The sequence below is a fragment of the Sinocyclocheilus rhinocerous genome, unplaced genomic scaffold (assembly GCF_001515625.1).
Source record: "Sinocyclocheilus rhinocerous isolate Xijiao unplaced genomic scaffold, SAMN03320098_v1.1 scaffold1850, whole genome shotgun sequence".
NCBI lineage: Eukaryota > Metazoa > Chordata > Actinopteri > Cypriniformes > Cyprinidae > Sinocyclocheilus > Sinocyclocheilus rhinocerous.
The window spans coordinates 1-11,662 of NW_015634540.1; the positions used below are offsets into that span (position 1 = coordinate 1).

General features: G+C 35.9%; 2 protein-coding genes across 3 annotated transcripts in view; one reads left to right on the top strand and one right to left on the bottom strand.

Moving 5' to 3' along the window:
- Nucleotides 1-6,067: 6,067 nt before the first annotated feature.
- On the bottom strand, nt 6,068-10,666 carry LOC107745882 (zinc finger protein OZF-like). The gene is made up of 3 exons (XM_016559908.1): nt 10,620-10,666; nt 10,237-10,417; nt 6,068-7,686 (listed from the first exon to the last, which is right to left on the bottom strand). The coding sequence occupies exons 2-3, from the start codon at nt 10,319-10,321 to the stop codon at nt 6,221-6,223; spliced, it is 1,551 nt and encodes a 516-aa protein (XP_016415394.1). The 5' UTR covers nt 10,322-10,417; nt 10,620-10,666; the 3' UTR covers nt 6,068-6,220.
- A 331-nt stretch (nt 10,667-10,997) lies between these two features.
- LOC107745884 (gastrula zinc finger protein XlCGF49.1-like) overlaps nt 10,998-11,662 on the top strand; it is a 2,375-nt gene continuing 1,710 nt past the window's right edge. Inside the window, exons 1-2 of one of the 2 annotated variants that reach the window (XM_016559910.1) lie at nt 10,998-11,100; nt 11,240-11,406. In XM_016559910.1, the coding sequence (XP_016415396.1) occupies nt 11,328-11,406 (79 nt within the window). In that variant the 5' untranslated portion in view covers nt 10,998-11,100; nt 11,240-11,327. The remainder of the gene's footprint in view (nt 11,101-11,239; nt 11,407-11,662) is intronic. The other variant, XM_016559911.1, reaches the window with a different exon arrangement.

Genomic DNA, 11,662 nt, shown 5'->3' on the forward strand with positions numbered 1-11,662 from the left:
CTTTGAACTACTCATAAACTTAGAAGAAACCAGGCAATTTTTCTTTACTACTATCACCTTATGAAGGACTTGCTTTTGGCTTGCTCACTGTGGGTATAATAACGAATAACATTTTTTATGAAGCTGTAAATGGAACTGCTCAGTGGTGACCTATGGTAGATATTTCTTCAGTATTTTCTGTAAAGCTTTGAAGCAGTGTACACTACCATTATACATGAAAAGCTCTGTAAATCAAACTGACTTGGCTTACACATTTTTCTTGCATTAAATACCTTTTATTAAATAACGGTATAGGATTTAACTTACACTTTGAAACACATTTTCAGAAATGTGCAACCCCCCAAAATGCTGTTGTCATGTAAATTAATGGCCAAACACATAAAAAGTTTTCAGGTTTAGTTAAAACTGCATTGTGTAAAAGGCCCCTTTCTTAAGCCTCGTTCAGACTGTCAGCCCAAATCCGATTTTTGTGCAAATCCAATTGAAATACGATCATATTTAGATATATTAGATATGTCTGAACGACAACAAACTACATGAAATCCGATTTGTGCAAATCTGTTTCGAGCTACATTCCTATGTGGTTTGGAATCCTATTCAAATCGCATTTCTGGAAATCCGTTTCAGTCTGACCGGTCAGATTGGATTTAGCATAGCTTTTTCACGTCCTCACGCCACGTAAAATGTAAACATGTCAGACATTTTTTGTAGAAAACATGCTTGAACGTCTTTGCAGAAACAAGCTTGTGTCGTTGTGAAGTGCAAGTCAAGCGGAAAAAGACCGTATACTGCTAGTATAGGGCCTTTCGCATCGCTTTAGTTCCAGAACTAAAGGTACAGTACTAAAGTACTGGGACGATTTTGTGCTAACTATTTCCCAGTACCATATAAAGGGTTGCATTTGCACCGAGAGTGTGTACTAAGAAGTGACGCAAGCCGGTCGACAGCGTCGTCATTTGTGCGCGGCGTTCAACAACGGAAACCAAGAAGAACAACGTTAACAACAGGAGGATGGAGGACGCTGTGATCGGAGCTGTGTTTTTGTTGTGTCTCGCGGGTTTCACAATAATGGACATGGAAAGTCGACGTATACGTAAAGCGATTGAAAGAACGGAACTGTAATTCGTTCACATTTCCACATTTCCACATTTTGGTGCATCTTATTTTTTTTATTTAACTCTTTCCACATTCACGGCAAGTGAAAGAACTTTTAGAGCTTGTTTTCTGAATTATTTTTACTGAGAGATTATTTTTCGGTCTCTGTGCAATGAAAGACGTTTTCTCCACTTGTGAAACCATGATGTTTCTCCTCCACTTCATTCGCTTCTTTGCTTTCCTCTTTCTGCAGCATCAGGTCTAAAATAAATCTATTGAAATGTCAAAAATCCATTCAAGATAGAAAGTTGAAACAAAAATAGAGTTGATGCCCATTTTAAAGCCACAAACCAACAGATATTAAACAATTAAAGGCTTATGCTGTAATTCTAATGTTGTTTTTAATGTGTCGCACAAGCACGTTTGAGTTTCCACAAGAACATAAAAAACACACTTCTTGTCTTGAAATCAGTTAAGACTTTCTTGTACCATTTAAGACTTTTTATGGCCTTCAATTTGCTATAACTAAATGTATAGCTTTTGTAGAATATTTATTTAATACAGTGAAGACTATTTTTTATTTTATATTAGATGACTTTTTTCAATGTCTGTACTTGAATACTATAGCTAGACATATCTGAAAAAAAATGGTGTCCTTGTTCTGTTTGTCGTATTGCTTGTAATGAGCTTATTTTAATATTATTTACGATTTACTTGTTCAGATAATTAAGTTTTTTATTTATGAGACTAGGTGTTATTTTTGACAGCAAATTTAGCTTTAGTCTTTTGACTAGAATGCTATTTAGTTTTAGTCACATTTTAGTCATCTGAATTGTTTTAATTTTAGTCGACTAAATATCATAATATCTTAGCCGACTAAATCGACTTGGTTTAATTATAATGTAATGCATTCATTAAACATTTTCCTTTAAAAAAAAACAAAAAACAGGGACAATCTCTTAGATATGTTCCATCCTAACTTAACATTTTAATGGGAAATACATAATCACATCAAGAAAAACTGAGCTCATCGATCAACTTTAATTAGGTCAATCATATGACTCAATTCCTCAACTAATGTCAGTTTATATGACCATAAACATTTTCAAGAATATTATTAATATCTTCAGAGGAAAAACTGTGTAATGGGAACAGAAACCAACCTATTTTCTCCTCAGTATCTTCTTCTTTCACTCTGCATGGATCTGGAATTACCATTTCTTCATTCTGTTCTTTAATAAACTCCATGTTTGTAATATTATGTCACACTGATCTCAGTTGTTCCACCTTGAGTTTTTCTATTTGTTAGCACGCTTCGCCATGTTTAGGATGATGAGAATAATAAACTGAAAAAATAAACACACAGTGAGTTTTTCTGAAACTTGTGTAGATGCGCTTTACACATCGTTTATACACTCATTAATGTGGCGCCATTCACATAAAACATTACATTCAAGAGATTTACATTCAACATTACAAATGTGTGCATATTTATAAAGACAAATGTATAAAGAAATAATAAATACATAAATGTTATTTTCAGATAAAGTACTGCATAGAGATACAGTATAATGCAAATAGTGAACTCAGTGAAAAATGTAAATGATTAAATATGGCTCATTTCCACCGAGTTCAGTACAGTACACTGATCTGCATGACATTGTGTGTATGTGTGTGAAAGTGTAAAATTATAATAAAATACGTTATTTTTTTGTGTTTGCGCACTCTGTACCAGAATGATGGGAAGAAAAGAGTCTGGAGAAGGCTTGGAGCAGCTCATGATCAAAGCACACACATCATCTGTGAAACATGGAGCAGTGTGATGCATGAGCGTGCATGGCTTCAGTGGCACTGGGTTACTGGTGTTTAGTGATGATGAGACAGAAGCAGCCGGATGAACTATGAAGTGTATAGAGACATACTCTCTGCCCAGATTCAGTCAAATGCAGCAAAGCTGATTGAGCGGTGCTTCATAGTACAAATGGACGATGACCCAAAACACAGCAAAAGCAACCCAGGAGTTTTTAAAAGTGGAATATTCTGCAATGGCCGAGTCAATCTCCTGATCTCAACCCGACTGAGCTGCATTTCACTCGCTGAAGACCAAACTAAAGGCAGAAAACCCCCAAAACAAACAACAACTGAAGTCAGCTGCAGTAAAGGCCTGGCGAAGCATCACAAAAGAAGAAACCCAGTCTCTGCTGATGTCCTTGAGTTCCAGACTTAAGGCAGTCATTGCCTGCAAAGGATTCTCAACAAAATATTAAAAATGAACATTTTATTTATGATTATATTTATTTGTCCAATTATTACATTTGAGCCCCTGAAATTGTGCATAAAAATGGTTGTAATTCCTAAGCATTTTATGTTATATTTTTGTTCTATACCGTGAATTAAAGCTTAATTTTAAGGCCAATTTAAGTCTTATTTTAACGTACCAATGTGGTTATATCTAAGTGTGTGACTTACTTTTTTAAATTAGTCTTCCCATTAACACCATTATATTGTCCATTCAGACTGATTCACAAAGAACACAAGAGGCGGGATTTATCGCACTCGCAGGCACAGCTTAACATAACCAGTCATATCCAATCATATCACGATGGAGGCATTGCCTCCTCTGATGTGACTTTTCCCCATTCATTCTCCATTACCCCCCACCAAACTCAAAGCATGCTTTAAGGGGGTCTGTTTAAACTCAATGGGCTCAGGGGAGGCGAGAGAGACGCGGACTCCCGCTGTAACTTTACCTGCTGGTGTCGCTGTTGGACAGTGTTTCTTTAAAAACACATGTGATTTATATGCTTTTTAATGTTATATTTTGTAACACTGGTGTTGTTTTATTTTTGTACTACGAATTCTTTTCTCATCCAATTTTTGAGAAGACACTGCCTCCCTTTAGGTAACACCCCTGATATATATATATATATAAATGACTTTGGAAAACAGGTAATCTTTCAGTGTTGATCAGGGGTGCCCAAACTTTTGTATGTCTTTTGCAAACGTACAAGGCTGTGATCTTAACAGCTTTAGAGAGGGAAACAACTACAATCCCATGAAGCATTGCAAATGACAATCAAATTAAAAATGACAGAGAAATATAAAACTCTTAATTTAAAGTTGTTAGTTGTATGTTTAAAAACCAGCATATTTGCAATAGGTTTATTGCAAAATACGCAAATATATACAAATATGTAAGTATTTTGAGAGTGTAGGGAGACCAACTTGATTACATTTGCTGCGCTTCATAAGAGTGGGTGGAGCATAAGATATTATTTGGTGCAACTCTCTGATTGGTGGAATTTGCTTTGCAGCAGTATGGCTAATGTAGTTTTTCACCTCAAATTCTGCTATTAAACAATTAATTAAAAAATAAGTTAAATAAACACCAACAAAAGGGTTCAATAAAAGCATACGATCTATTAACAAACTCAGAGCTCACAACAGGTCTCTCTTTAGAGGTGTATTAGTTACTGTTTAAAATAAATTTTCCTCAAATCAAATCAAATTAATGGAATTTTTACTTAAGGAACTTAAGGAACAGACTGATGACCTCTATTAAACCGACAAGAATTTATTATTTTTATTACTGTCAACTTATACAAACAAAACAAAATATATAAGAAGATATAAAATAAATCCAAAGTTCTACCATGAAACTCTAGAAGGCGCAGGCCGATAGGTCGATAACTCTAATCTAACACAATCACATTATTATTCACATGGCGCAGCTGATTGGTTTATTTCCTCAACAACAGCCAATGAGCTTGCTGCTCAGCATTCAAATACTCGGCTAGTGCTTGCTAAACCCTCCACCTTCCCCAGCTCCACCTGTATAGATCTGCTACAGGGTGATATACTGTATACAGGGGTTATTTCATATATGTTATATGTGCAGCAGCAGTATTTCTTACATGCTCACAGCAGCATGTGTGGAAGTATTGATTGTAGTAAGTCTCTGTACTTGCTCTGCTGCAGCAGCAGTGTAGCAGATCTATTCCGTCAAGACCAAACACATTGCCATTGTGATGTATCTCGTCACGACAGAACTAATCATAAATTAAATGTGTACTGTGCAATCTGCATTCTTTCCATTTATTTCATTTTATATATATATACTGTATATATAAATATATAAACTGAACAAAATTATAAACGCACAGCCATTGAAGAGGAGTGGACCAACATTCCACAGGCCACAATCAACAACCTGATCAACTCTATGCGAAGGAGATGTGTTGCACTGCGTGAGGCAAATGGTGGTCACACCAGATACTGACTGATACGGACCCCCCAATACAGTAAAACTGCACATTTTAGAGGCCTTTTATTGTGACCAGCCTAAGGCACACCTGTGCAATAAACATGCTGTCTAATCAGCATCTTGATATAAAAGTATGTAGGAACTTTGAAATGAGTAATCTGAGAACGCTGTCATGTAAACTCATCTGACAGAGAGGACCTGAAGGCATGATCCTTGGATTCCTTGGAGAAGAATACTGTATGTAAACCAGGATTTTGGATCAACTGTGAAGATTTTGTATGGAGCTGGTGAGTACATTTTTGCAAGCCCATGTCTCTGTCAGTAAGTAGATAGTGTTTTATTAAACAAATTGATATGAATGTGTTTGTGTGACTAACACAGATTTAGACAGATTTGTGAACAATATTTGAGAGAAATAGGCCTTTTGTGTACATAGAAAAAGTCTTAGATCTTTGAGTTCAGCTCATGAAAAATGGGGGCAAAAACAAAAGTGTTGCGTTTATAATTTTGTTCAGTGTATATTTCTTTCCATTCATTCACCTAATTCCATTTTAAATACAACTTTTTATTTATTTTGACATGTTTATTTTCTTTCTCATGCTATTACTATTGTGTATGAGATGTGCTACCTAATTAACCTTGCCTAATTAATTTCGTACAAATGCTAATCCACAATCCAAAATGAATAGAAAAACATCCCTTCAAACATTGTGGTACTGCACAGTAAGAAAACGTTTATTAAACATATTTTGACCTCTTCCTCCGTAGAACTTGCATCAAATGACTTTTGGGAGAAATTCCATCTTTCGGTGCGTCTTAGTTTAACTCCGTTCACCTGAAGACGAGCTTTGCTATTTATGCCTACTTCAGACAGTGCCTTTTCTTATGAGCCAGCAGATAAATTGTTGTGCTGAAGTTCATCCCACATGAAGCGCAGCTGTATAGCTTCTCTCCAGGATGCACCCCTTCTGTTTTTGACGTTTCTGAAGTAGTCAAAGACTTTGCAATATTGGAATCCTTGTCTGTTTTTTCTCCGGTATGGGTTTGTTGCTGCTGTTTCAAGTGGCTCGCTCTGGCACAAGCATTCACACCAGCATGCATTTTCTGGTGTGATTTCAAATTGCCAAGCCATTTAAAATCCTTTCCGCACAAAGAACACAAATAAGTTCTCTCGCCAGTGTGGCTTCTCATATGTATCTCTAAGTGGGACTGAAAAAGAAACTTTTTATTGCAGTGATCGCAGTTAAACAGCCTTTCTGCGGGGTGAATGCGCAGATGATTTAAGAAGTTGATCTTGTCTGCAAACCTCTTGCCACACTCCGAACACTGCAGAACGAACTCAGAATGAATATGCAAATGAATTTTCAGGTCTCTCTGATAAGCGAAACTCTTTCCACACTGAAGACACGTGTAAGGCGTCTCCCGAGTGTGAAATCTTATGTGACTCTTAAGATTTCCTTTATGTGTGAAACCCTTTCCACACTGAGGGCAAACGAACGGTCGCTCTCCAGTGTGAAGTCGGACGTGAACATTAAGGTTTCCTTTTTGAGCGTAACTCTTTCCGCAGTGATTGCACGTGTAAGGCTTTTCTCCGGTGTGGACTCTCATGTGACTCTTAAGGTTTTTATTTAATCTGAACCTGCTTCCACACTGCTGGCATTTGAAAGGCTTTTCTCCGGTGTGAGTTATTACGTGTCTGTTAAGGTGTTCCATGTCTGTGAAACTCATCCCACACTTATGGCATATAAAACGGTTATCTCTAGAGTGAATTCTTATGTGGCAATTAAGGGATTGTTTCTGTGAGAAACCTTTTCCACACTGAGGGCATGCGAAAGGCTTCTCTCCAGAATGGATTTTCATGTGTTGATTAAGGTTTCCTTTCAGTGAGAAGCTCTTTCCACAATTTTTGCAGGTGAAAGGGCTCTCGCCGGTGTGAGTTCTCATGTGGCTTTTAAGGTTTCCTTTCTGAGTGAAACGTTTTCCACACTGTTGGCATGTGAAAGGGCTCTCGCCGGTGTGAATTCGCATGTGGCTTTTAAGGTTTCCTTTTTGTTTAAAACTCTTTCCGCACTGCTGACAGGTGAATGGGCTCTCGCCACTATGAATTCTCATGTGGCTATGAAGGTGTCCTTTACGCAAGAAACACTTTCCACACTGAGAGCAAGTGAAACTACTTTTAGATCTTGTTTTCAGAGTTCTTTTTTGTTTTTGGGAGGAATTCTTTTCTGTCTCCGTGCATCTAAAGGATTTTTCTCCACTGGTGAAATCATGATGTTTCTCCTCCACTTCATTCATTTCTTGACTTTCCTCTTTCAGCGGCACCAGGTCTAAAATTAACATATTAAATGATCAAAAATCAATTTGAGACACAAAAAACTGGGGATCATGCCACAAAGCAACAGCCATTAAATACCATGCCGTAATTACCGTATATATAATATTCCGAGATGACAACATGTGACATTCTACTTGGAGCTGAATTATGTGTTTCTATGGCAACACTATCAACTCCAAAGCCTCCAGAACTCATTTAGTCATTTAGCAGACGCTTTTATCCAAAGCGACTTACAACGGAATAAGGACAACAGAAGCAATCAAAACCAACAAAAGAGCAATGATATGCAAGTGCTATAACAAGTCTCGGTTAGCCTAACGCAGCACACGTAGTTTTAAAAAATAAATAAATAAAAAGAAAATAAGTAGATAGAAATAGAAAACGAATAGAGAACATTAGTGTTAGAGGGTCTCATTTAAAAAAGAAGAAAAGAAAAGAAAGACAAGTCGAAAGAATAGAAAAAAATTGAGAACGTTATTGTTAGAGGATCATTTTTTAAATAAAAAGAAAACAAGTACATGGAATAGAAAAGTAATTGAAAATACTACACTCTAAAAAATGCTGGGTTGTTTCAACCCAACTTTGGGTCAAATATGGACTAACCCAACCATTGGGTTAAATTTTTGAATTAAATTTTTAACCCGAAAGTTGGGTTAGTCCATATTTGACCCAAAGTTTGGTTGAAACAACCCAGCATTGTGTTAGAGGCTCTATTTTTTTTAATAAAAAGAAAGCAAGTATTAATCAATTAAGTGAGTGTAATTACTTACAAGAACTCAATTCAACTTTTTACAACTTTTTGTATTCTGAGAGCTACGACTTGGACCATGTGACAGTTGTATCAGATTAATTTAGGCGCTAACTCCGAGTCCGAGGACATGGAAAGTGATGAGTTAAATGTCACGTGTCGTCATCTCTGAATTACGGTAATTTCGTCATGGCGTGAACTAAAAATTCGGCTAAAAACACATCTCTTCCATCTTTATTTGACCCTCTAACTCTAGCACTCTCTATTCTAATTCTATTCTTTATTTTTTTTTTTATTGCACTCTATACTGTTTGTTTTCTTTAAAAAAAATAACACTAGCTTCTCTATTCTTTTTCTATTCTATCTGTTTTCCTTTTATTTATTATATAATTTTAAAAAACCTTGCTATGTGTACTACGTTAGGCTAACTGAGACTTGTTATAGCATTGCACTTTTGTTGATTTTGATTGCTTCTGTTGTCCTCGTTTGTAAGTCGCTTTGGATAAAAGCGTCTGCTAAATGACTAAGGCCTGGTTTCACAGACAGGGCTTACACTAAGCCAGGATTAGGCCATAGTTCAATTAGAACATGCAAGCAATTTTTATAAACGTGTCTTAGAAAAACCATTACTGGTGTGCATCTTGAGACAAAACAAAGGCACTGATATGTTTTAAGATCAATCAGTGCAAGTTTCTTTCAGTTGAAACAGCTCAGATTTACATTTTAGTCTAGGACTAGGCTTAAGCCTTGTCTGTGAAACCGGGGGTAACTGTAATGTAATATAATGTGAACACAGCAGACTCGATTCAGTTCATGGCTCTCTCTCCTAACGAGCGGAGACTCATGCTCTCACAGTGAGAGCAGCTTGATTCAGTGAGCTTTGGCCAAAACAGGAGACACTCAAAGAGCCTCCGAGGGAAAGAGAAAATCACTCACTGCTCCACTGATTAGCTTTTGTAGCATCATAAGGTGAAGAGTATTTTTTTATTCAACGACTGTAGTATTTATTACTTGAATACTATGTTAGATAGGGCTGCACGATTAATCGAATGCGATTGTCATGTGCAATGTAAATCATCATCACGTGCTTTCAGATGGAGCAGCATTTACTACACATAGCCGTAGTTCACTGACAAGTTACGTGCAAAAAAAACGCAGACGATTTTATCGCGCGATTCTGAAATCAAAGAAATCGTTTGCGATAGACATATCTGAAAAAACTTAAAACACAATTTCATGTGTCTTTGTTCCGTTATGTTTATTTGTCTTATTGCTCGTAAGTTCTTCTTATTTTAACATTCACGATTGTTTATGCATTTACGTAATAAGTTTTACTTATGAAGCTAGGTTTTGATTTAGATTAGTTATGGCCTTGATTAAAATGCCACCTAGTTTTAGTCATATTTTAGTAACCTGAATTGTTTTAGAATACTAAATATCATAAGATTTTAGTCGACTGGTTTAGTTAAATTGTAATGCATCACCGAAATAAGAACAGGAGCAGTTTGCAAAAATAATGCACTGAATTGAGATGCAATTTATGGAATATCTTCACCCTCTGAATGTTTGCTAGACAGTTTAAATCCATGCAACTTCAGTAATAAAATAAACTCAGCAAATAGCTTTGCTGTTTTAATCATTTAATACGTTTAAATGAAGACCAGAAAAATGATGGTTCATGAAAACTGAACTTTATAACTCTAATGTCAGTCTAATGTCAGTTTATATGACTGTAAACATTTTCAAAAATATTATTAATAGAGGAAAAACTGTGTAATGGGAATAGAAACCAACCTATTTTCTCCTCAGTATTTTCTTCTTTCACTCTGCATGGATCTGGAATTACCATTTCTTCATTCTCTTCTTTAATAAACTCCATGTTTGTAATATTATGTCACACTGATCTGTTGTTCCACCTTAAATTTCTCTATTTGTTAGCACGCGTCACCATGTTTAGGATGATGAGAATAATAAACTGAAAATTAAATAATAAATAAAATAAGTAATTAAAAAAATAGTCTTTCTGCAACTCGACTTACACATCGTTTATACAGTCATTAATGCAGCTCCATTACATTTAACACTCTACCTTAATTTGCAATACGTTTCTAAAAAAATGAAAAATGCTCTAAATCAGTTTAAACGCCTTAAATACTGATGGGTTCAAGTCCACAAACCTCTCGCCGAATCCCTGCACACACCGGCGCGGAATTATGACGTCAACACGCATCAAAATAAAAGTCTTGTTCGTTCGCTGTTTCCATATTATATTGAGAATTAAATATACGGACACGGGATAATTTTATATGGTGAAATTAAAATTAAAATACACATGTCGTACAACGATGTGAAAATACTACCAAGCGGGACTCCACTCAGAATATATATTTACACTGTTTATGTAAGTATAATTAAAATTACGTTTTGTGGTATTGAAATCAATAATTTGTTAATTGCATTATTATTATTAGTAGTAGTAGTAGTAGTAGTAGTAGTATCCCGTAACATATGAACATGACTTTTATTGTGATGTGTGTTGTGTGATGCGTCATAATGCTGCGCCAGACTAGTTTGTTGTTGTTTTGAACCCATCAGTATTGACGGTGTTAGAGCGCTCAGATGGATTTAAAGTGTTTACAGATGTACTACAGCACAACAGTAAGTACTACACATGTGATTACACTAATAATGCGCTTTAAAACGTGAAAACTGAAATGAAAGTAGAATGACTGTATGCTATAATGGGGTTCTGTGAAATGAGTAACAGAGAGATTTATTCTGCATTTATTTATTTCAGGTAATTATTCATCTTAAACATGAGCAAACCAGTAGGAAAAACTCCAAGTGAAACAGCTGAGAGATCTACTTAACACAATATTATAAGCATGGAGTTTATTAAAGAAGAGAGTGAAGACACCAGTGATCTAGAAGCAAGCGAAATAAAGGATGCTGAGCAACAAACAGGTTTGATTCATGACTAATGACTAATGTAGAATGAAATGCCTTAAATGCCCAGTATGTGCTGGGATTGCTCTTACCCTCTGGTTATGAGTTACAGACATTATTCCTGTAGGTTAAGTTTGTCACATGTTCCTAAGCTGCCTAAACTTAAAAGTTTACAACAAATAGGAAGTTCTGATAATCTGTTTGACTTGGAGGAATGTGTAGAGGCCTTTTCAAAGCTGCGTTTACAGACTCTTGAAGAAAAAAAAAAAAAAAA

Coding starts and splice junctions, on each gene's coding strand:
- LOC107745882 (XM_016559908.1), bottom strand. CDS start 10,321: ATGGAGTTTATTAAAGAAGAGAATGAAGAAATGGTAATTCCAGATCCA. Junction 7,687..10,236: donor AAATACTGAGGAGAAAATAG/GTTGGTTTCTAT, acceptor TGTTAATTTTAG/ACCTGGTGCCGCTGAAAGAG.